General features: G+C 38.5%; 1 protein-coding gene across 24 annotated transcripts in view; it reads left to right on the top strand.

The window, feature by feature from the left end:
• The window catches only part of ROBO2 (roundabout guidance receptor 2), a 625,770-nt gene that overhangs the window by 518,440 nt on the left and 81,381 nt on the right, over positions 1-25,949 (top strand). For all 24 annotated transcript variants that reach the window (XM_014580520.3, XM_014580517.3, XM_075909832.1 and 21 more), the window contains 6 exons: positions 473-554; positions 1,353-1,518; positions 3,534-3,700; positions 9,401-9,522; positions 19,193-19,424; positions 24,982-25,106. In XM_014580520.3, coding sequence (XP_014436006.2) covers positions 473-554; positions 1,353-1,518; positions 3,534-3,700; positions 9,401-9,522; positions 19,193-19,424; positions 24,982-25,106 — 894 coding nt within the window. The remainder of the gene's footprint in view (positions 1-472; positions 555-1,352; positions 1,519-3,533; positions 3,701-9,400; positions 9,523-19,192; positions 19,425-24,981; positions 25,107-25,949) is intronic.

The raw sequence follows: 25,949 nt of genomic DNA, 5'->3' as shown, positions 1-25,949 counted from the left end.
TGGAAACTAAATCAAGACAAAGATTATGAAACTGAAGCTTAATCTTCACTAAAGTTGAAATCTGTACCCATTTCATAATAATTTAGACACACTTTAAATTACAATTTCAGTCATGGGTATATTATGTTATATGTTTACTGGAATTCACCTAGATCTTCCTTCATACATTAAAAAAACATTATTGGTATGTTTTAAATAAACCATTTTGTAATACCCATACCCTGTATCAGTGACATTAACAATATGTGAATTAGTATAATGGGTGTGGGGAGAGAAAATAGAGAGAGCAAGTAACGTTATTATATCTCTAAAAGTAAGCCACCATTAAATAATCATTTAATATCTGGTGTATAATGTAGGCTAAGTCCTTCTGATTTTACATTAATAATTATCTTGAAAAAACTTAAGAGGATTGTGCCACATGATGTTGAAGGTGTGTCAAAAATGTTCTTAACTATTTTTGTATGACTAGATATCCGACACTGGCACTTACACGTGCGTGGCCACAAGTTCAAGTGGGGAGACATCTTGGAGCGCTGTGCTAGAGGTGACAGGTAAGCTATATGAGAAGCTGGTTATTCTCTTGGTTCATGTTTGCTGTGTTATAGCAGATCTGTTTTAAAGGCAACTGGTATTGAGATTAATATATATTTTAGATAGAAAGGCTGGATATGTTCACATGCCTTAGATTTTGGTGTTATTTTTTCTAAATCTCCACTGATAGCATATATATTTTAGATAGAAAGGCTGGATATGTTCACATGCCTTAGATTTTGGTGTTATTTTTTCTAAATCTCCACTGATAGCATAACCAGTTGTATTAATATCAAGCTACATTAGAGAGTTATATCTAAGCCAAACGTGAGTGCCAGCAAACTAATTTTCCATGCAGGAATGCTTTTATGGCCATGCAGAATCGAACTGAAGTCTCTGGAGTTCCACGTGGGCCAAAAGAGTCTACCTGAATGGAGATGCTTTTGTAAAATTGGGGGCTTTCTCATGCCTTCTGTTGACTGATATGTTGAATCTGTCCCAGTTATTAACAAAAAATGAAGCAGACTAAGCTTTCTCTTCTCTCCCCTCCATTTTTTTTATTGTTATTGCTTCCTTTGGGTTGGTTTGTTTTATAAGCATAAGTTGCTATAAAGACTGACAGCCTATTTCCAAGAACATATGTCTCTAAATGTAAACCTGACTCTCTCTGTCTTTTATTTTTAAGTTAAGTCAGTAAGCATTGTGGTTATTGTGCTCCCTATCATAATTTATTTGATAGCTTATTTTTACTCACCTTTTTTAAATCAAATTGTACAGTCAAGGATAAAAGTTAACTATTTTTATTTACCCCCTCACAGAGGTTGGTGGAGCAACAGTCAGTAAAAATTATGATTTGAATGACCTTCCTGGGCCACCATCCAAACCCCAGGTCACTGATGTTACTAAAAACAGTGTCACCTTGTCCTGGCAGCCAGGCACCTCTGGAAGCTTACCAGCCAGTGCATATATTATTGAAGCTTTTAGGTATGTGAAAATGTCCACTTCTAATCTATTTCCTTTCTAACTTTGTTTTTAACACACTGTTAGCTATGTTCCTAGTATGATGGTACCTGTGTGGACATCTGCAAATTGAATTAACTTAATAAAGGTCTTATCCTAGATGGCAAGGAGTTCATTTTTATTTTTCAGATTATTTTTTTAAATTTTTAATTAATTATTTCTTAATGGAAAGCTTTGATAAGCACCAGACTATTTCTTCAGGTCAGCAGAATTATAGCTTCACTGCATATTAAATCATTTGTTACTTATTTCTTAATCCTGATCATCACTGAGGGTTTCAAATGAGAATGTTGGGGAGATAGTTTAGTTAGGACTGAGTAAACCAGATTAAAAAACAGTTACTAACAGAATTCCCTAATCCATGAACATGTTGGGATGTTTGGTTTTCTTAAATCGGAATGTTTATTAAAAATACAAACAAAAAGAAACCTTGTGAAATTCCAGTATGTTTATACAATATGGAATAAAATTAAAAAACAAACATCTGATTGATTAGAGCTTGATCCCGCAAGTCTCAAGCTGATAGGAGTTGAGGTGGCAAGCGTCTTACAGGTGTATACAGTATCTTACAGGATTGAGCCCTTAGGCCACAATTCAGCAAGTAATTTAAATCAACGGGTAACTTGCATGTTTTGTTAGGGTCATGTTTAAGTACCTTCCTGAATCAGTGTGTTAAAATAATGAAAGAAAAAAGAGTAAATATATTTTGTCTTTTAATTAGCATGGTAGTCTATGGTCCTCTAAGATATGCAACACCTCATAAGGGCACAATAATGACAACTCATCCTCTTACATAAATATTTACGTCCCATTTCTAAATTATGCAAATAATAGTTTTCAGTAAAGATGAGTCTGTAACTTCCAATATGTCATTCCACACATGTGAAAATTAAATAGTACCAAATAGTACCATATGGAAAAGACACAAAGCTTTCTCATGAAAAATGTACAACTCACAGCTAGGAAATCACTTTATTTCTCTATCCTTAGCAAAACTTCCCATTTTACTTTACATAAGCTGCAATGACATCCCGCCCCATGACTCTAAAAAGCACCATATATTCATAGGAAGCTATTTTTAACAATCACACGTGAGATCTTTACAGACGCAAGATGATATTTTGTTTATAGACCAGTCCAGCTGCAAACGTACTTGTGTGTGTGTGTGTGTGTGTGTGTGTGTGTGTGTGTGTGTGTGTGTGTTTCTTTTGCACATATGTTTTTGAAAGGCTATGTTGTAATTTTGCATATGGATTTAATTCAGGGAGAACACATTTTTTTAGCAGGATGATTTATTGGCATAATTTACCATGTAGTTTAGAAACTTATTCTTTTCACAGGTTTATTCTTTTCAAACATTTGTTCAAAAGGGCCCAATTTATCATTCAAATTTACTTTTCCACTTTTCCGTATCTGTTCCTTTTGTGGGTATTTATTTTAGAGAGCTGTAATGTATTAGTAAAAGCTTTCACTTCAGCTGGGTTGAAACATTTTTCTGCTTCTATTGTTTTGTTTTGTAACATGGTCTACTCTCTTGATGAATTAACTAAAACCAACATGACTTTCATTTTTATTTTTTTTATTGATCTTGCTGGTTTTTTCCACAGTGTTTAACTTTGGGAAGGAAATGAAACCCAACTTCTTTTACAAATCCTTTCTCTCTCTGCTATGTAAAAGTTTATTAAGGTGATAAATTGCTTTTCTTAACTCCTGAAGACAGGACAAGAAGTAATGGGCTTAAATTGTAGCAACGGAGACTTAGACATTAAGAAAACTTCCTAACTATAAGGATAGTTAAGCACCAGACCAAATAACCTAGCGCAGTTTTGGAGTCATTGTCAGTGGAAGTTTATAAGAACAGGTTAGAGTTGGGGATGGTCTATATAAATTTAGTCCTAAGTGCAGGAAACTGAACTATCAGTGACCCTGGCAGTTCTTTTTGCTTTAATCTCTAGTTTTCAACCATGTTCTCATTGCAGCCAATCTGTGAGTAACAGCTGGCAAACAGTTGCTAATCATGTAAAGACAACACTCTACACTGTAAGAGGATTGCGACCAAATACAATCTACCTGTTTATGGTGAGAGCAATCAACTCACAAGGTCTGAGTGACCCCAGCCCTATGTCAGATCCTGTCCGCACACAAGGTAATGTCAATCATTAATTATTCATAAGCTCTTCAGCTGTATCCAGGTTTTTGCTTGAATAACATAATAATAGAAAGAAGGATGAAAAATCTCTGAAAATTGGGCCAGTTTAGTTCATCTGCTTTGCACTGTCATGGTAACTCAACACACTGTGTACTGACCTCCACTAGTGGGGAGCTGATAAATCCAGGTTTAATTTTCTGCTGCACTACTGACTTTTTGTGCAACCTTAGATAAGTCCCTTAAGGCCAGATTTGTAGAAGTTTTGCAGTGCCTACAGATGCAGGTAGGTGTTTAGTGCAATTTTCAAAAGCACCTACACCCCACTCATATTGTCCAGGTACTTTTGAAAATCCTGTCTGCATTTTAGGTGCATTAATACCATAACAGATGTTGTTCTTTGTCTATCTGTGCCTCAGTTCCCCATCTCTAAATTGGTGATAATAGCACTTCCCTACCTCAAAGGGATTTTTTTCAGGATAACTATTTTCATGATCATGAGCTGCCCAGGCACTATGTTAATGGGGGTCATATAAACATGATATAAAGATAAAAGCTAGGTTTTCAACTTGTTTTCACCATCAGAGTTGCACAAAGCAGCGACAATGTATGAATGAATCTGGCCCAATGTTTTGGAAAAAATTAATGTGAATCTAATTCATGCCGAGAATTATTATAAAATATATCCTGGGTTGTGTGTTAACATCATTATGTTCTCTACATTCATCCACCGAATAGTAAATGAAAAAAGAGTGGCATATATAGGACTTCTCAACTGTAGGACAGTTAGTGCAATTAGATAAAGATGGCCCAGATCCTCCATTGCTTCCTATTACTTACACCTGTGCAGAAGTCACGTGAAATGCTGACAAACAGGAATGGTTGTTTTAAACACAATTTATTCTCACTATTCTCAGTCTAAATGGACATAGTGAAAATGGACAAACTTCTCTGTGGAGCACAGGACACGACATGACTTTGTCATGCATTGCCCACATTCTGCATCACACAGCATAACTCTTCATTGAACAGGAAACAGTTAGGAACCATTGTTTAATCAGACTTATTCCTGTCAATGGATGATTCATTTACAGAAAGGTCTTTTCCTCGCCTTACTTGGATATGCAGGAAGGTAAGGAGGGTGAAGATAGCGTCTCTGCCCCCTGAGAAGTCTCCCAGCAGCCACAGCACTTGTAAAAGACCCTAGATTGTTCTCTGCAAGGGGCAGGGTTGGGTAGGAATAGACTGGAGTCTTGTTTTTTAAAGGTTTGCTACAAAAATTATTGTTACCCACCCACACTGCATCAAGAAGACTCCAGGTGGGATTCTGCTCTCCAAAGGAGAGCATCTCCCCATCAGTTCCATTGCGCACCAGCCCTGATTCTATGATCCATGCTCATAGGTTGATCTAGCTCTTAAAAACACTTACATTCCACATCTTTACATATTGACAAGAGATTTGATTGCAGCAAAAAGCAGTTCTTTTCATTAGCTTCAGGACATGTAGTTTCCATTTCCTGTAGCACATGTATAGTTCTTTGATACCTTACTATTTAGTGGAATTAAATAATAAAATCAATTGACAATTAACATAATGTTTTGATGTGATTTCTAATAATGCTTGGATTCAACTCTGACTCACAAAGAAAACTGACACGCAGTAAAAAGCCTATTCATACTAGCCATAGCTAAGTAAAGAAGCAATTAGAGCAATGATAGATTATATTAATTCACAGCACGTATCCATGATAACTTTATAACTTAACATTTGGCTTCATTAAATAAAAATATGGCAAATAACATGCAGAGTATACTGAGCAAATTCACACATTTAGACTGCAAATCATTACACCAAGCAAGAATTCCTCAAGCCACTCATCCCATTAAGACCACTACTGTTTGCTTTGTATGTTGAATAACCATACATTCATAAACACCATTAATAATATTGAAATAAAGAACTCTAAATAAAATGCTTCTGAACTTACTAGGTTCATTTGGAGTCACTAGTTGCCAAGGTTGTGCTAAAAAAAAAGTCCCTTGTAAATGCCAAATAAACACATGGTTCTCAGTGGCATGTAGGTCACCCAAAAGATGTGTAAAGAACATGACTTGAGGCTAGCTCTCTTGTTCTGAGGAGCGCTCAAACACTATACTGTGTTTAGGCTTCTTTCTGGATTTCCAGGCAACTCAATTGCCATACCTTTCAGGGTGGCTTGAGGCTGAGTATCAAGTTTTTCAGTATCATGAGCATTGTTGTTCGTATGTGAACAAAGTTTCGATTCAGCAGATCCTCGACTCCTGTGCCACCCTGCTTTAGCACAAACTCCCTTTCCAAGGCTCATCCAACCAGCCAAAAGTGTCGCTAGGTGTTAGACTGCTAAGGAGTACAGAAGTCCCATCAGTACAAATTATTAGCTGTCCTTCTAGGATGAATTCTCTAGCATGCTAGGGAGTGTGAAAGGAGGTACTTAGCAACTCCTAAGATTTTGCAGGAGTGTAACTCCCTCCTGCAGATTGTCTCAGTTACATGGTATGGAACAGTCCAATCATATTTAGCCAATATTTGCATATTCTAACATTTTTATTTTCTGTAAATTTCTTTTAAAACTATGTTAAAAAAGCATTAAGATATACAATTAATCACTTGAAATCAGACAATGAACACAGTGAGTTTGTCCATTCTATAATCTAATGCAGCCCCTCTGTATTTTATTTAGCATAGGCTAGGTATTTTGCAGAAAAATATTTTAATATTTTATTGGCACTGTATTTCTCTTCCTTCATCTGTAAAACCACATGATCTTAGTGCCATAAGTCCACAACAGGATTCAGTGGCAGAGGAGCACAATAAAGATCCAGAAACCTCTTAAAGTGGCCTAACGCACATTTTCTAAACCTATCAATTACATGATTTGAATAGCCAGTATCTTAGGCTCTTCCTGGGCTAGATTTTTTCAACTGGGACCTTTCCCTGTTCCTATAGCATAAAGTTCTTATCTCTAGCCTTGAATGATTGGATTACTGATCTAGGACATATTATTCCCTGCCCTGGACATCAGATGAATGCAATTCTGTGAGAGAAGGACATATTTCTCATTCAGGTTGATTTTGAAAAATGCAGCCATTTGAAGTTGCTAGACATTTAAAAATTCAGTCCTTGGGAAGATGAATAAGTGGGCAAAATCTGGTATGCAAGTTAAAGTTGCATGCAAAATTCACATGGATAACACTTCCACATGTGGATTCTTCTGTTTGTATAATGAACAATATTACATAGGTAGTGGTGATATCTGTACCCAACTTTGATTAGTCCTTTTTTAATTTATGGAAATTTATCTATGTTAACATGCACTAACTCTGTATACATTATATATGTTTCCCTTCCAAAGGGAATATAATCTCAGAATGCTACTGATTCTGTCCCCTACGTAGGTAATAATATGTTCTAAAACGTAATCATGGATAACTGTGGGAATTGTTTTATATCAAGTATAAAAGAGTTTTTTAGTTAATATAAGTTACATTTCAATAAACAAATCTGAGGTGCTCTGCTACAAGTTAATTTTAATATCTGTCTGTCTTTCTCTTTTTCACTCATTTTAAATAGAAATATTTTGCTCAGCATACCACTTCTGCACCATTACTATCTTTTCCATTTTTTGCTTATATTCCCTTTGGGATGCTAATAGAGTCATCCCACACTTTTGAAAGTCACTAGAAAGTCTGTGTATATTATGTCTCTTAAATGAATCAAAACCCAGAATATTGCTCAAAATATGAAGCTGAAATCTAGACTATGAAAACCAGATTTTTATCAAAATCCTGAATACTGTGGTATCTGAGTCATGCTTTGAATGTTTTTCTTTCTTAAGCTCAGTGTTATCACTCTTTTGTAATAATAATAATAATAATAATAATAATAATAAATAATTCCTATTAAGAGAATAAGGATCTATATACTACTCTCCCATAAATAAGACTACCAGACAGAAAAGGTGTCACCTTCCTTGAGGCTTTCCTTTGTGAAGGGAGGAGTTTGAAGACAGCATGTATGGGGACGTAGGTATGGTCAGTGAAACGAATAGCTCTTGTGGATCACCTGGGAAATCACAGTAGAGCTTATGAATACTTATCCACTTTATATCAGGATTTTGGGCCCCCTTTCTCCTCTAGCAGCACCAGTTTTGTGAAGTAATTAAATCTGAACACAATGCTGGTACCCCAACTCCCAGCTCTTCAGAGAGAGAAGCAGACACTAAGGGAAGTCTGTGTTGTGTGGATGGAAGTATGTCACGTTCAGTTGCCCCTCTCTGACTTAACCCAGACACAACAAACACCCAGACACAACAAACTCCAAGGAAATTCCAGTGCATCACTTGGGAAGGATCCTCACTTCTTTCCAAAAGCAACTCAGGGGAGAATGTGCTGAAGGTGTAGCTACTGCTTCTATAAACCTAGTGAGGTTTCTATGATGACTCTTCCTCCCACCCCATGCTATGTTGTGGAGAGAATATATAGCCTAAAAGTTGAATATGTGGCATTTTGAAATCATTGGGATAAAGAGTTTCTCTGAGTGCTGCATGCTGTGGAGCCAGATCCATACAAAGAAAGCCACTTATGATACATTTACCTTGCCAGCAATGACCTACCAGTTCTGTCACCACATAGTTGGGGACTGTTCTTAGGGTTGGAATGCACATGGGTAATCTCATAGGAAATGTGAGTAGGATGGGGAATGAATAGGTAGACCAGAGGCAGGACTAAAGAGATTTATATTTTAGCTCCACGCACAGAAAAGACCATGCAATTTCAGGTTGCATAACTTTGTCCATATAGCCACACTGAAGTCCCCAAGAGCCACTATTGTCAAGGAGCAGAGCCAGAGTGGTGTGGTGGGATAGAACCTACTCACAGATTGCCCTCTTTCTACACAGAGCTAATGCAACCTACCTGTAATAAGGTGGGGGAATGTATGTTTTCACGGTGAAGGTAGGATTTGGAAAAATCTCTGCAATGTAATCCATGTCTTCTCTGTGTGACAGGGAAATCTTAATCTCATTTTCAGACATGAACACCTGGAAAATGTATACATTTTTTGTAGAGGGACAGGCTTAAATAACAGGAAATTGCTCTTTTAGCATGGTTCACTGGCTCCTCTCTCTTTCTCACTCATATTGTGTCAAACTGAAAAGGAGAGGAAAGTACAGTGCATATTGAAAAGGAGAGGAAATTTGAAGAAGCATATTGAGTATAACATACACAGTTTAAAAACAAGCAAATGTACATATTCAGTTCCACATTATCACTTGTTTAAATTATACAAACTATTTGTGCTCTAGCCCTGCAACCACTCCAGGACTATTATCATCTGAATATTTTAAAACAGGTGAATATGGAGCCTCACCAATCACTCATTAGCTTTTAGAAAAAAATGTTTTACATTATTATTTGGGCTAGATAGGAACATTTTTTAATTGCCCAAGTAACAGAAAGTGTGGTGTTTATTTATGGCAGTGAATGTTTATGTGGTACTTTTAAGGGTTCGTCGTTCCATCTTATGCATAGCGGTTTTTGAAAGTGTTATAAACTAAGAATATTTTAAACCAATTCATTAGATTTTTCAGTTCTAATGAACAGATGACACAAGTGAGCTTCTTTATTAAAATAATCATTTTGTGTCTGTCATTGGCCTGGCAGATATCAGTCCACCAGCACAAGGAGTGGATCACAGGCAAGTCCAGAAAGAGCTAGGAGACGTCATTGTACGGCTGCATAATCCTGTTGTGCTGACACCCACTACAGTTCAAGTCACGTGGACAGTAAGACTTCTCAATTACTAACTTTCATTGACAGCTTTAATCTTGTTTACTTGTCCCTGCAATTATTTCTCAGCCCGGAAGAGCCCTAGTCTGACCCCAATACAAGAGATCAGGTAAGCTAACATTGTACAGACAATGAGAAGTGTGCTAAAGGAATGGATTCTTCCTTTCCTTCTTTTTTTCTCCTTCTTTGTTAAAGTCAATCAGGTTCAGAAGCTTCACATGTAGCACAAGGCATGTTAACTGACTGACAAAAATCTTTTTAGCAGCATGTGTTTCAACACATAATGCAAAACCTAACTGATACTAATCTTCAGTATGTAAACTAAGGTAATAATCAAAATGAAGTATAAGAATTAAGGCTAAATTGATGTTTTAATAATCTCTCTCTACTTCAGTCTATGGGGACCTCCCACAATACATGATTTGCTTGGTGACCTTTATTTGCAATAATGATCTTCCTACAGGGCACTTGTGAACAGATGTGTACACTGGTAATGTATGGTATAAGTAGGTAATGGTATTTTGTTCTTCAGCACAAGTCTTACCTTCATCTGATTGATTATGGAAGGCAGGCATCTCTTTGGCTTTACCTACAACATCTCTGTTTAAGAGGTCTAACTATTGAGTTAGAACTCCTGAGGACTAAGTTTATAGTAAGCAGCTTTCTAAGTGTTACATTGCTTTTCCTGGCACTTCTGGGAAGGCATTTGTATCCACAGAAGCAGAAATTTCCTAGGGTACTATACACCACGTGTGCTTTGTTCTTCAGGCAGCTAGTTACCTTGTGCAGGGGAATTCCAGAGAGGGGAATGGGGACTAAGTGCCACAGTAGTGCACAAGGCTTGAATGATTATTTTTATAGGGTGAATGTTGCTGCAGGGATTCAGGCAGTGTTCAGAGTATTTTTTTGTTTACACATGCAATGTCACTATGGCCAGCAGCTAATGAGTCATGAAGACCATAAGGCTATATCGACACTACAGTGGGGATCAACGCTCTGAGATCAATCCACCGTCAATCAATTTAGTGGGTCTAGTGAGTACCTGCTAGTTTGAGCACAGATCACTCTGCAGTCGACCCTTGTACTCCAACCCTGATGAGAAAAATGGGATAGCCCGTCGACCCCCCTCAGTGTAGACTCCGCAGTAACTAGACATAAGGTATGTTGATTCCAGCTATGTTATTCATGTAGCTGGAGTTGCATACCTTAGGTGTAGACCTAAGCTAAGACAGAAGAGGGGACAGAAAACAAGAGGTGCACATGTGGGCCAGGAACCAGTGGACTTAGCTGGGCTGGTGTAAAGTTTATTGCCTTTGTGTAACCCACACACCTAGTGTGGTTCACTGTCCCATGCAGTGGCACCTAGATCACAGCAACAGAGAAGAACAAGAGACCTCTACAACATAGGCTGAGAGCCCAGCTGGCTTTTAGCTCAAAAGGTAAGGCTCCTATACTAAGCTCCAGATATCCCAGGTTCAAATTCTCCTGGTGGCAGTTACATTTGCAATACAAAGTTTGGGTTGGTGGGGACCTATATACCTCATCCCTGTTCAGACTTGGAGACAGGCCTGCAATGGGAATGGGAATTTCACTGACTTTCCTTTTTCAAATGAGTATAGGAAATATTTCAATACATCTCAAAGGCTGGGAATGTGGTACCCCATGTATTTCCAGTCCTTACTTAATGCCTTTGTAACAAACCCTGCTACTATGGATTGGAATAGGGAGAGTATTTACACGTTGATCCACGGAGTCAGGTGTTACAGAGAGGAACTGGATAACGTTGTATGGTCAGCAGACTGTTGCAAGTGGATCCAGCTGAAGGGTCTGTAGTGCTTCAAAGACAATTGGGTCTGGCCAAAGTCTAATCACTGTTCCAAGCCCTTGGTGTGCAAGGTGCTCCTCAAGGCTCAGACATTTTCTGACACCCTTCTTTGGGATGTGGGACTTTTGCAATCCAGACCATTGTGGTCTCCACCAGAATTCCACCACCCAAGCCCCTAATTAGTTACACTGCTCCCCAGAGCTCCACCAAAGATGTGGTCTCGCTGCATTTCCAGACTAACCCCTTTAGGGACCACATGACTGTAAAGCAAGGAACACTGTATTAACAAAGAAAGTGCTTAACCACACACTTTCACTCTTATTGTACAGATCTTAGTCTGAAGAAAAGCTATGTTCAGACACACCCTAACATCTAAGAGCCTCATGTCTTCTGTGAGTCTGCAGGCTGTTAGGGTATGTTTACACTAACTCGTTAATTCGAGCTAGACAGGCAAATCAGGCAACCAGAGTTGCAAATGAAGCCTGAGATTTAAATATCCTGGGCTTTATTTGCATGTTCCCATCCGGCCGCCATTTTTAAATCCCCCTTAGTTTGAACTGACTGCCCGCGGCAGTCAGAAGTTAATCCGAACTAAGTCTTTAGTTCAGATTAACTGTTACACCTCATTCCACGAGGTGTAACAGTTAATCCGAACTAAGGACTTAGTTCAGATTAACTTCTGACTGCCGCGTGTAGCCGCGGGCAGTCAGTTCTAACTAAGGGGGATTTAAAAATGGCGGCCGGATGGGAACATGCAAATAAAGCCCGGGATATTTAAATCTCGGGCTTCATTTGCAACTCCGGTTGCCTGATTTGCCGACCTAGCTCGAATTAATGAGCTAGTATAGACATACCCTTAATGTTTCAGTATGGACAGATGCTCTCCTGCCCTCTGTCTCCGTAGACAGTCCTGCTTACAGGACTGTAAAGGTGGTTTGCCTCCAACTTAGCGTGGCAGCTCTTTTTTCTATACAATCTGTCTCCTTTTGCCATGTGCTCAAATTAAAATCTCCAGCCCCTCCCTCGGTAATGCACCTGTGCAGAAAATCCTCAGTGGTTAAGAATAATTCAAAGTAGATAGCCCCAAGTTTGTGGTTCCTTTGGCTTCTCTGTGACAGTCCTTTATTGAAATGTTGGGAGTCTTTCCTGGGCAGGATAGCTGTAATGCATTTAAATAGTGTTTCCCTGACCAAAGAAAGATGTGTTAATCAAAAAATACAAAATGGAGGTCCTAGTAAAGTAGGGCTTCCCAATACAAAATGGAGTGCACTGTTTGATCCAAACACACTCACATTTTCCACCAAGAAGAGGTGAAATAATATGAAAAATCTCTCTGCTTGGTGCCTACCCTGAATTCATGAAGAAGAAAGAAAATGTGATTTTCATAAGGAAAATATAAATGGTTATGATTTATAATTTCAGCCTTTTTGCTTCTTCATTGGATGTAAAAAGCAGAGGCTCTAACCATCTAACAAATACAGAATGCCCCATAGAGTTACATCAGAAGGATGGAAGAGATTGGGAGGGCAGAGGAGAGGAATTTAAAGCTGCTAATTAGAAAGTGTCTAGCCATTAGAACAAAACCATTCAATTAATCATAGTTTCTGGGATGGTGACCACACTATCCAGCGAGTAAAGCCAACTTTATTAATGTAACATAAAGACCCCGTGTAGTGAACAAACAAAAGGAGACAGATGCCAGAAGAATGATGACTCTTTTCCTCTTGGAAATTCCTGTTTGGAATTCAAATGTTTGTCAGGTGACAGACCATCTAGATCTCTTTCTAGCGTTCTGACTGCTGGCAAATTAATACAGTCACTCCCCTTCTCTGAGTTCTGTTGTTATGGATTTTTTAAACTATTCTTAAATTGTTTCCTCCTTCCAAGTCAGGATTTTAAATCCCAGAAATAATTTCCAGAAATAATAATTCCATGTGATTGTGATATGTGTGTCAAAAGATGTCTGAAATTGAGTACTCGAAAGTTAGGAAATGGCAGTATTGAGGTTATCTTTGAAACTTACTTGGCAGTCTTTAATTACAGTCTTTAATTATATGGTCACATAATATTTTTGCACAGGACCCCTGCTTCATTCAGTGAATGGGTAGTTGTTCAATATTTCTTTTTATCTTCTTTATTCAAAGTATGGACCCAGGCTTTATTTAATGCACGTCATCCAAGTCCTGCACTGAATACAAAAGTATTAATTTCCTCTGGGTGCTGCTACAGTGCTCTCACCATAGTATCTGAGTGCTTCACAAACATTAATTAATTTATTTTCAAACATGCGTATGAGATTAGATAGTATCGCTATCTCCATTATATAGACGGGGAACTGAGACACGAAAGGTATTAAAGCTAAAATTATCAAAAATATTCACTAACTTTGGATGCTCAACTTGAAGCAGGAGCCCCTTGGAGCATAGCAGAGGTGCTGGGGAGAGGAGCAAAGAGCAGGCTGGAGGAGCACAGAGGCAGCAGAAGCGCTCGGTGGAGCATGGAATTCCCCGGTAGCAGCGGGGCTGCTTGGTTGAGTGTGAAGCCCGCTGGGTGGCAGCAGAGCCACTGGGAAGAAAGCGGAGTCCCCAGCCACCCACAGGAACACAGAGCCCTGGGCTGCAGTGAAGCTCCTATGGGGAGAGTGGAGCTCTGGACTTTAGTGGGAGTCTCTGGCCACTGCATGGAGAGTGGAGCCCCGGGCTGCAGCAAAGGTGCAGGGGGGAAAGTAGAGCTCTCCCCTTCCCCCATGTTGTGGGGAGAGCAGAGCTCTGGGTGGCAGTGGGGCTGACTGGGAAAAAGCAGAGCCCTCATGGTAATGACCTCTCCTGGTCTGGCCATTTCCCTGGTTGGGGGCCAGTCAGGTCCCAAGGGTGCTGGATCAGGGAGATACAACCTGTAATAGATCAGGCTTCTGCTGCTGATATGAGCAAGCTAAAGAACTTCCATCATGTCGAGAGAGTTACTTGAGATGTACTCTGTGTGATACATGAATGCACTGCTGGCTATAGCCATTACCAGCTCAAGTGAGGTATGTTATAAGTGGTGTCACCTAGTGGCAGTATGTTATAATAGAATTTGAGCATTCCATTACAGAGGATACATTTCTAAATGTCTGGAAATGATGAGCAAACACTGCTGTCTGAAAGAATTTGTATATGTAGGTGAAACACATGATGGAAATGTTACACAATTCTGAACAATATATCTATGATTTTGCTGACAACAATCCTATGTAGTTTTTATTTTTCGCTTCATTTTTCTTTGTAATGGTATCACGTATCTTAGAGCTCAGCTGAGCTGTTGGAAAATGGATTCAACAAAAGAATTGAGATTTCAGAAAGTTTCATCTCATTCTTTGTGTGCAGGTGAAACATGTTTCTGCATTTTTTCTTTGATATTGTTTTTGTTTTTAGGTCAAGCTAGTTGTTTTATTTTGATAAATTCAGAACATTTTATTTCAATTTTGACCATTTGTAATTTAGATTTTTTTAAATGTAAAATGAAACAAAAATTTGCTTCAAAACAAACAGTTGAAACTATCTGTTCTAAAAATGGTAAAATGGTGATTTTTTTTACCCTCCCTCACCCCCAAAATGAAATTTTGTCAAAATTGATAACGTTTCATAAAAAAAATGATTTAGTCAGATGACATTTTGCAACACAAAACTGTTTTGAACCACAAAAAGATGAGATTTCTAATGCAGCACCTTCCTTCTGTTACATCGCTTCAAGAATGCAGCTTAATTCCCCTGCCCTGGTCCACTCTTCATTCATACTCTTCCCATTTCTCCTCTTCTCTTCCATAAGATTGTTTTCTCTCTCAGCCAAGAGCTGTCCCTATAATGCCTTTTATTCTCTCTCCAACCCCTTCAATAGAGTGTTAGAAAGCTGGTTCTCATGATGTTAGACAGGTGGATAAACCAGCTGACTGTTTCTAATTCATCTCACTGTCCCTCACTCCTCTGCTTTCATTCGCACACTGTGAACAGCATAAGACACGGACTCACACAGAGCATGGTAGCTGGGATGCAAGGAACTGAGAGAGGGAGCCAGCTGGCTACCCATCCCGTAGTTATGCACAGTAAACTCATGTATTTCAAAGTGACAGAGTTAAGTAATTATGAGCAACCCTTTAAATATTAGGTGTATCTCACTGCAAACTTAAGGAGTAGTTGTCTTTGAGTGATCTCATACAGACTGGGTCCCTGAATGCAGTCCTCATGGATATTCTGGCTGGATTGGTGAATTTCCAAATTTATGGTGAGTTCTTACTGTTGAACTTGGCACACATTGAGAGTACGGTAGCTGTGACCAGACTCACAAGTTATTTTGCCTAGATGGAGAATTACTATTGGCATCACCATAAGTAGTAACTTATTCAGGATATTCTGGGAGGAGAATTTACATACAAAAGAGTGTTCTGCAAAATGTCTTTCAACTGCGGCTTAGTGGGCCTGTCCCCAGGAAACTGGAATTACAGAGTTTAAGTGATGAATTTCTGTGCCATATTTCTGACGACTGAGTAGCCAAATAGTACAATGTGCTGGGTTTAGAATCCATACAGCATTTGGTGGTAATGTGCATAGATCTGGAAAAGTTAGATTCCTGTTCAATAGAAATATATCTGTGACTACTGATAACAGTGCAAAGAGTGTCACTAGTGCATTTAACTGGTCCTAATAGTAGGTAAAACAAATGTGTTAGTTCCCTACAAAATCTGTTTATTGCCGACTCTGATTGATGTCACAGCTATTTCCTCTACTAAATAGTCATCCTAACATAAAAATCAGTTGTGCCTTTTAAGGCACCACATAATATCGGGCAGTCTAGAGCAGCAGCCCACTAGCAATTAATCTCTGGTACCAGAATATATGCCCCCTGAGGGCATTTACACACTCTCATTTGAGGAATAAAGGTGCCCAGAAATCCACTTCCTGTCCAGCTCTTGTGGGGTAGATAACATTGCTATCTGTGCTAGCCAGGAGTAATCTTTGGCTATATCCTGTATAGGACAAGAGAAGGAAAGTTTCTTCTTGTGTACTCTGTGATCCTCCTTGTGTGGCCCAAATACATGACATTAACAATAGCACAGGAGTGAGTCTGGTGGCAGTGTAAAAGTGAAATAGTGACACTATACATGGTGCTTTATTAGTTGTACTGTTGGGAGTGTTATAAAGTGATTAGCAAGGTCTTTTGCTCTCAATATTTAGTAGTATATAGAATGCTAGCAATACCTCTCACTTCAGAATGGAAGATATTTAATGGCTTAAGTCTGGTGATCTAAGTGACAGTTTCATTATATGCAGCTTTATGAACCTTTTGGTTCATTAGTAGATGTATTCTTAATGGGTGCATATATGCACATACCAATGAATTTAGTTTGTGTAACAAAGACAAATATACACGTATTTTATATACAGTCTATCAATTTTAGCATACTTTTCCCCTTTTGACAGCTCTTTCCACCCATCAGTTCTTAAAGATTCAACAACAAAATCAAGTCAAGTTACACTGTATTTTTTTAACTGTAAAGAGAAATCTAAGTTAAAATTAGCTTTAGATAATTAAACTATACTATAGTTTAGATGAAGATGATGTATTTTAAAGTATGTAAAGGAGTTAATATTGTGTTTTGTAGAAAATGTGAGGTTCATAAAGTCTTTACATCTGTAAAACATTTAATTAATGAAAGTCAAACATGGATAAAAACAATTTACCCTGATTTACAGACTCCCTTCATCTGGAAACAGCTGCTTAATGTTCTTCTTAAAAACACAGCTTGATTCTTTCAGTATTAACAAGCTATTATTGTGAGTTATGTCCCTCTTTCAGTGCATAAATTCACTTAAAGTGAATGTAGGGAAGTTTATAAAATGCAAGCTTAATGTTGTTGTAACATATGTTGCAAGGTTTTTAACAGTGACAGTTTTGATTAAACACATTTCTGCTTTGCTCTTGTAAATTAAGATTTCTTCTTCTTGTTTGCTCTATTTTTTAATATTATAAGAACTTGATTTGCACTGAAGAACTTCATGACTAGTAAGTGAGGGTATAGTAAAAGTAGTGGAAGTCAGAAGATCTTGGTTTGTATCTTCAGTCTTAGACCTACTTACTCTTGACATAGTACAAACAAGTATAGCTCTAATTCTGGAAAATCTTTGATGAGTTAGCAAGCTGTCAAGAAGATGAAGGAAATTGTTCTTGTCAAAACTCAGCTATAAGACTGGAGTTAACAACCCAGCCAGTTATATGTCCAAACTGACACACAGAGCGTGCTACTTGTATTATTTCCTTTGGCTCTTGGCTTGACATCTGCAGCAGTGAAAATATTCTTTTAGCATGAAACATTTTTGACTGTTGGAGATTAAACTACACATTTGTGCAAATGTTACTAGCAAACGTATTTGTTATGTTATCTTTTTTCCTAGATAAAAATGCTTACAGCCACTCCAGGATAATACATTTAGAACTATCATTCAATTGCAATAATGTGTATTGTTTTGAAAGTCAGGGCAGAATTGTAATATTTCTGTACACAACCCCAAACTTCAATTCTGTGTGCACGGCAACAAGTTAAATACAAACAACAACAACATTCCATTTCCATCTGATTTGTAACCTCAGAATGCAAGTAGACTGGCTAGTCTAGGAACACAGGAAACAACACATTTCCTTAGTCATTGTTTTTTCTTCATCGGTGTATATTTATTTTACTTTTCTGAACATCTCATGAAAAGACCTGGTGTAAGCCAATTAATGGACTAACTAAATGCATTTGCAAATCTCAGAGGGGAAGCTATGTTAGTCTTTATCTGCAAAAAACAATGAGTAGTCCTGTGGCACTGTAAAGGCTAAGGGTATGTTCATACTAGCCCCCTAGTTTGAACTAGGGTGTCTAATATAGGCCTTCAAACTTGCAAATGAAGCCCGGGATTTAAATATCCAGGTCTTCATTTGCATGTTCCTGGGCGGGTGCCATTTTTAAATCCCCTTAGGTTGATCTGACTGCGCTACACGCGGCAGTCAGAAGTTAATCCAAACTAAATCTTTAGTTTGGATTAACTGTTACTCCTCCTGCAATGAGGTGTAATAGTTAATCCAAACTAAGGACTTAGTTTGGATTAACTTCTGACTGCCGCGTGTAGCCGTGGGCAGTCAGTTGGAACTAAGGGGATTTAAAAATGGCGCCCACCTGGTAACATGCAAATGAAGCCCGGGATATTTAAATCCCAGGCTTCATTTGCAAGTTTGAATGCCTACATTAGCCACCCTAGTTCGACATTCCCTAACAGATTTATTTGGGCTTAAGCTTTCGTGGGTAAAACCCACTTCATCAGGTGAATTCCTTCCCCTCCCCCCCCCCCCAAAAAAAGAAGAGGTCAAATAAACCTCTTAGTCTTTAAGGACTACTCATTGCAAAATCATACAATACATCTCCAAAGCTTTGTACTTTTCAGAAAATATTTTTCCTTTCTTTCTAATACTTCAGCATATCAGCAGCCAAGTTAGTTTTAATTGCTTTACATGCAATACTCATTATGCCAAATTGCTAGAAAATTATCTGTTTATGATTTTTGTTATTTGTTTTATGCTTTGAGATGTAGGTGGGTGTATCATTATATTTAATGGGAAAAAAGTAAAGAGAACAATGAAAACAATGAATGATCCTAATTCACATGAAGTTTTAATTTTAGATTTAGAGGAAATCAGTACACAGGCAACTGACTGGTTTGCTGTTTGCCATAAGCATCTGAATACTGTAGACTTTATTATTGGTTTTATTATTGGATTATCGTGTTCTTTAAAATGTGTATTAATGTGCCAATTAATACCATTTCCAGGTTGACCGCCAATCCCAGTTTATTCAGGGCTATCGAGTCATGTATCGCCAAACATCAGGCCTGCCTTCTCCTATGGCATGGCAGAATTTGGATGTCAAAGTCCCTACTGAGCGCAGTGCTGTCCTAGTCAACTTGAAAAAAGGGGTTACTTATGAAATTAAAGTTCGACCCTATTTCAATGAATTCCAAGGAATGGATAGTGAATCGAAGTCTGCCCGTACCACTGAAGAAGGTTAGTAAAATTGTCAAAAAGAAGTAACTGACTTCTCCTATTGTCTCAATGGGAAATCATTGTGTTCACTATGAAGACTATGCACATTTGTTTTAGCTTCCAAAGGTCTATACATAATGCGCTGAAGATTTCTGTTTGTTGCATGAAAAGCTGATATTAGAATTTCACTTAACAATCTATTTGGTATAGTGTTATGGGGTCTGCACTTGCCACTCATTTGCCTCTCTTCTCCCGAAGATTATCTTGCTTTTCTTCTACATGTGCAGCAAGCAATTATGGGTTTCTGACACATGATCTGCCACAGTATTTCCTTTAAAAGACCCATGCTGCTGGTGCAACAGATCCCGGGCCATGGTTTGCAAGTAGAAAAATCTTTTGCAGATGACTGAGTAATGATAGGCATTCTTTCCTGACTGGGAAATAACATAGATGGATGGCATGGCTAAGAGAAAATGATGGGTAAAAGAGTCCAAATTCTGCCTTTAATTAGAGTGCAGAAATACCAAGACAAGCCCTAGTAGCACACCATCTCTGAAGCAGTCCTTTCTGGTTCTTTATGCAATGAAATTTGTTGTCTGTTACTTTGTGACAGGAAAATATCCTTAAAACACACAGCAGAACATGTGTACAATACAGAAGTAGCACCCATGTTTTAACACTGTAAGAAGAATCAGCTTTCTGTAGCAGCTTGCTGTACAGCATGCAGCATAGATGTATTGTTCTGCATAGAAGGATGATTTTAGATTTGGCTGGAGTGTAATAATGGGAGAAACTACCATGACCTTGACCTAACGCCCAAATGTTTAGAAAATCTCGTTTATCTCATAATCCCTATTGCCATAGTATCTGAGTCATCATGGCATCTTTTTGGGTGGTTTTATGGCCAAACTACATGTCTGTATGTTCTCTTCTTGGTGCTGCCATAGACTTTCTTTGACGCTTGGGGGGCTTGAAATGTAGGCCAAGATTCTCAAAATGGGCATGTGTTTTTTTCAGATGATGTCTGCAATCTTTCTGTGCCTGTGTTGTTTTTAACCATTCAGGTATGAGGTCTAAATGATCTCCATTGCTCAGAGGGTGTGGTGGGGAAGTTAGTTCAATAATCATTGCGCTGTGTTTTGAAATCCTGGGATGGAACATGTTGCCCCATAATTATTATTATTACTCTTATGATATTTTTCACCTTTAAAATGTTGTTGTTGCTTAATTAGCCAACAGTTAAGTAAACAAACCTATGATCAGTGCTGTGAATTGGTAGTGCCTGTTACTGTTTGCAGATGGAGAAACTGAGGATTCTGTAACTTGCTTGCTTGAGATGAAATCATACAGGGAATCATTGGCCAGGGCATGTTGAGAATTTGGGAATGCCTGACACTCATTACTTTGATTAGAAAATAAAACCTAAATTGTTTAGTAAAGGTTAGCTTCTCTGTGATACAAACAAAGCTTGTTTAAAAAAAAAGATTTTTAAAAAAGAACATAGGAAAAGCTTGCCAGGTTGAAATTGCTTTGCTAGAACTTAAGTGTGGGATTTTTCTCTCCCTCACTAGAAGATTTTCTTCTTGTCCATTCTAAATTGATTTTTGTTGTTTATTTAGTTCATCTAAGTGTCTTCTGCTAAAGTTAAATTAAGAATTGCTAAAAAAGAGAAAAGGCTTTGTGTCTCTAGTCTATTTCTGAAAAGTATTTCAGGAGTGACATTTTCATTTGTAACACTCATCTCCCAGCAGAAACTGTCAGGTAATTTCCTACTTTAAAGGCCACTTTTTCTTCTGAAATAACTTTCTACACAGTAAAGATTTGTAGAACTTTCCCTGCCTACAGATGTGTTAAAGTCACAGTACATGTATATATTAGCCTAACCTTCAGCCACTGTGTTCACTAGTGTTGTCTTCGGTAAAACAAATAGTTATCACTTGTCAAAGGTCAACCACTCTAAAGATTCCTCGCCCCCTTTGTATTTAACTGATTTTTTCCCTATCAAAGCACTAATAAATAACATAAGCTTCCATGAGTTAATAAGTAAGTCTATTTCAATATCCATTTCCTTTGATTCTTCCAATTATCTGTTCATACTTTAGTTAAGATAGTTCCAGACAAATTTCTTGTGAATATGGTTTACTTCTTATTCGAGACATAAAAAGAATAAGATTATTTTTAAAGGTATCACAGTTGTGGCATTGATGTCTCATTCTATTCTGAAAATGAGACTTTTCCGACATGACTTTTGAAAAAGTCAGTTATATTATCTGTACATAAACAATTTGGAAGAGTGCTATGCAACATCAAAATATATAGGGTTGGCAAAGGCAGTTTATTACCAGAAAAAAGTGTCAGCTTTTTTACTGGATTTAATTTTACATAGAATGTTATTTCTGAGGCTTACCTCCAAAAATCAATTTCACCACAGTTAGTCTTTTCCTCTAGATCAGACATTTGTTACAATTCAGTATCCATTTATCTCTTACCTTTTTGGCCTTGTGAAAGTAACAAATGGAATTCTGTTTGGTTGCGTCTGGAAAAGATGAGCAGTGATTCGGGTTCTTTCATATCTGTAGGAAGAAGCTGAGCACTGGAATAATTGACCTGTCAAGAATCAGGCAAGGTGTTCTCCACAAGCCAGCAGCAAGGGAAATGAGAAAACGGTTTTAAAAATGTTATTTTTCAGTGTGGTCTACTTAATAACTACAGCACTGTCAAACAAGTTGTTTAATTTATATCATGGTGCCAGCTTACAGAGCAATATTATCATGTCATAGATAAAGAAGTCAGGGTTGCTTACACATGCAGAGAGGGAAAGAGAGAGAGAGAGAGAAATAATTAACAGTGGATAATGTAGTTGATATTTTTTTCTTTTTTTGTTGTTCACAAATTATCCAAAGAAACTGCCCGTGAGGGTTGTTGTTTTTTTTTTTTCAAATTTATTGACTTATTTGAAATTCCTCATGGAATAATTGAGGTGATTTATACTCGGTCCGTGTGTTGTTCATGACCTGTTCATTGCAAATGTGTGATAATCTAAATTTGAGCACTCTTGTTTAGTGTTCGTTGGTCACCATTTTCATAAGGTGTGTGTACACTTGCTGTTTCGATTATTTTCTGATGCTTAGAATCAGGCATCTGGTTCCACTTGTTAATTTCAATTTCACTTTCCATTAATATTATCCTGTATCTTCTTAAAAGTCTATATTACCATTATCATTCATTTCAGTTAATTCACTAGAATGTTCATAAAATATAAATTCAAAGAAGATATGAAAATGGTTGAAGTGAAGGTTTTTCTAAAAAATCAAAATGAATATTTTTCAAAAATACCTTGCGGTATTTCTCCAGTTCTCTATCTCCACGTGTTTGAATAGTATATATATGTGATGTATTATCTTTCCTTATGCCTTGTGTATTTTTGTATGAAAATGAGCAGTATACACTTTAAAGAGGGAAGTGAAGCTATTATAGTCAAGAGAGCAAAGAGGATGAGCAGTATTATTATTGTTATTATAATTATTATTTTATTATAATATTAAATTGGGTATGCGCAAGGATGTTCCTGGACCACAGAGCCCAGGACCAGGGAAGTCTGGTGGCAGGGCAGGAGCTCCATAGGGGGTACCAGCAACTTAGCTGGGAGCCCAGTATGGGTTGGGGGGAGAGAGAATGGGCAGCACTGTGGGAAGACAGGTGGCACAGCCACAGCTTTGGAGCTCCAGCCCCAGTGACATCTAGGGAGCTCTGGCCTCAGCCACAGAGCTCCAGCCCTCTGCCACCGATGGCCCTCTGCTTCCCACAGCTTCCCTTGGCTGCAAAACGGTGAACCAGACCCAGTAGGAGCCATGAGGTTCTGTGGCTGCAGAGCCAGTAAATAAACTGGAGCTGCAAGTTAGCAGGTTTCTCAGAGTAGATCCATGGACTCCTTTGAGAAACACTGCTCTAGCAATAATCACGCATTGAGAAGTCCATCAGATCCTGGAATGTCTTTGAGGATGGATGGATGAAACCAGACATTATAATTATTGCACGGGTTTCTGTGTGCATGACTAATTTTAACTTTACATATTGCTTTAATAAAACCTGTAGTATGGACAAGATTACTACAGATTGGACCTCTCTGGTTCTGCACCTAATCGGTTCCAAACGAGGGGATTTGCTGGACAATAGGAGGTCCCCTGCTACCACTTCCCCAGACCACCTTCTCTCTCTGTTGCTGTGCTGCTGCGGCCCCAGCAGCCTGGACTGCCCCGGCTCCAGCCCCGCTATTGAGGCTGCTGCAACTGCCACAACCTCAGCCTTGCTATTGGGGTTGATATGACTGCCTCTTCCCTGGCACTGCTATTGGAGCTGCCATGGCCTTTGCTGTACTACCAGAGCTCTGGTCCCCCGTCCCAGCCCCAACCTAGCCCTCTTGCTACTGGGACTCCCAGCCATGATTCCCTGGTCTAGGAGCACTCATGGCCCTGCCGGACCACGGATGTTGGCAGATGACAAACTCCCAGTTTTGGGAGGTCCAAACTGTACTGGTATTTTTGTCTGGGGTCACTGTCCTTGGACTTTGTGTATTCTTAGAGCCTCCACATTAAAAAAAAAAAAAGCACCAGTGGCCCAAAGGCTGTTTTCACTTTGTGAGCCTGAAAATATAGTAAGCGGAGCTGAGCTTATGGTGGTATATTACATCAGTAAATTCACTTTAAGCAAAATAAAAAAGCTATATAGAGAAACAGAAGAAAGACAGGGGCATGGCCTGGATGAACATGGCTCTGAGAAAAAGCCTAGACAGAGCTTTTTGAGCTGAGTGCTGTCAGAAAGAGACATGGAAATGTGAGCAAAGAAACTGTCATTTGTCTGATTGATTCCTGCGCTGTTCTGGGAAAAGTCTGAGCACTTATATTCTTTGTAAATAAACAGGATTGCTTCAGATAAATATCTGACTCCATCGCTTGTTTCTCCCCCCAACTAGGACAACCCACAAGACCCCAACATTTTGGCTAATCTCTCAGACAAAAAGGGTAACAATGTATATGATCATTTCTCTGGCAATATGAGTGAGATTAAGCCCTCTGTACTTTAGCTCTTTGACTGGACAAACATTAGAACATCTTACATTTAAATACCTTGGGAATATGTGTCTTTAAAAATATTCCCTTCTATACATCACCTGTCAATAATAGATCATGCAGGGATAGTGGGATCAGAACAGTGTTTAGTGTTTAGTTAGCAGATTTTATTTGTGTGTGCACTGCAGTCCAACCGTGTATATAAGAAAATGAATATGAGTCTGCAAATAATTCTAATGTAAACCTGAGACTTTCTAATATAAATAAATAAATAATACATATATAGTGATTTGCATTGCTTCTGTGTTGCCGCAACCACAGCATTTTCATTCAGTGCTGTGCTTCTCTTCAGCAAGGCATTTTTCATAATTGCCATTGCCCAGCAATGTATGCATCTTCAAGCTTGTGGGAATGCAAATTGCACAGATTCCCTGCCAGTTTAAGCAAAATTAATGATCCAGCAACAGAACTAATGTCTTTCTTCTGTTTGTTCCTTCTACCCGGTGTAGCTCCAAGTGCCCCGCCACAATCCGTTACTGTTCTGACAGTTGGAAACCACAACAGCACAAGCATCAGCATTTCCTGGGACCCTCCTCCCCCAGATCACCAAAATGGAATCATCCAGGAGTATAAGGTACAAATGATATATAGTGGAAGGGACGAGAATGAAAGCAAGTAGTGTGGCTGAATTATAGGACATCTTATTTTTTGGGGGGATTTAGATTTTAACATAATTAAATACATATCTGTATGATAACAAGCAGAGAGGCCTGAGCACTTCTACCTTTTTTTCTTCAGTTAAGCTGACTGAGCATTATGTTAGAAATAAAACTGACTTGTGTGGAGAATGACCGTCTTGTACAAGGCACCACTCAATGCTCACAGTGAATCAGCCAAGCTCCTATCCTAGAGGTGCAGTGGCCTGACAGAGAAGCTGGCAGTGGGGCAGCCAGAGCTACTCCTGCCATGCAACAATGCTGACTCAAACACTTCAGTATAAAAATTGCAGGGTGTGACCCTGAGAACACAAGTTACATTTGTAATCAAATGCAAATCTTCTTCAATAGTTCTTCAAAGGCATTAATGGAGAGAACTGTAGACCACAAGCAACCTCCCTAGAGAACGTGTTGAACATCACTAGTGTAGCGAATACTTCCTATGTCAGTGTTCCTCAGTGGGCTCTTGGTATACTTTGTTTGTCTTTTGTCCCCTATCATTGATGTACCGTTTGCAAGGTGTCCTCCTCAGAGGCCGTATCAGTCAATGGTCAATCCCATGCTCTGACCACTTAAGCCTACGTAAATGTTTACAGCATGGATATGTCAGAAAATGACATCCAATGGGCTTCTTCTGAAATCCTTCCCATTTCAGTAAATAAAAGCCCAGCAGCATCTTTTAAAAATAGGTATCTTATTTAGGTGATATTTTTCATATTAAGTAATAAAATATCTCAGCATTTTTCTACAATTTAAGTTAC

The sequence above is a fragment of the Pelodiscus sinensis genome, chromosome 1 (assembly GCF_049634645.1).
Source record: "Pelodiscus sinensis isolate JC-2024 chromosome 1, ASM4963464v1, whole genome shotgun sequence".
In the NCBI taxonomy this organism is placed as follows: domain Eukaryota; kingdom Metazoa; phylum Chordata; order Testudines; family Trionychidae; genus Pelodiscus; species Pelodiscus sinensis.
The sequence above is the reverse complement of the archived record's forward strand: the minus strand, read 5'-3'. Positions and strand labels throughout refer to the sequence as shown.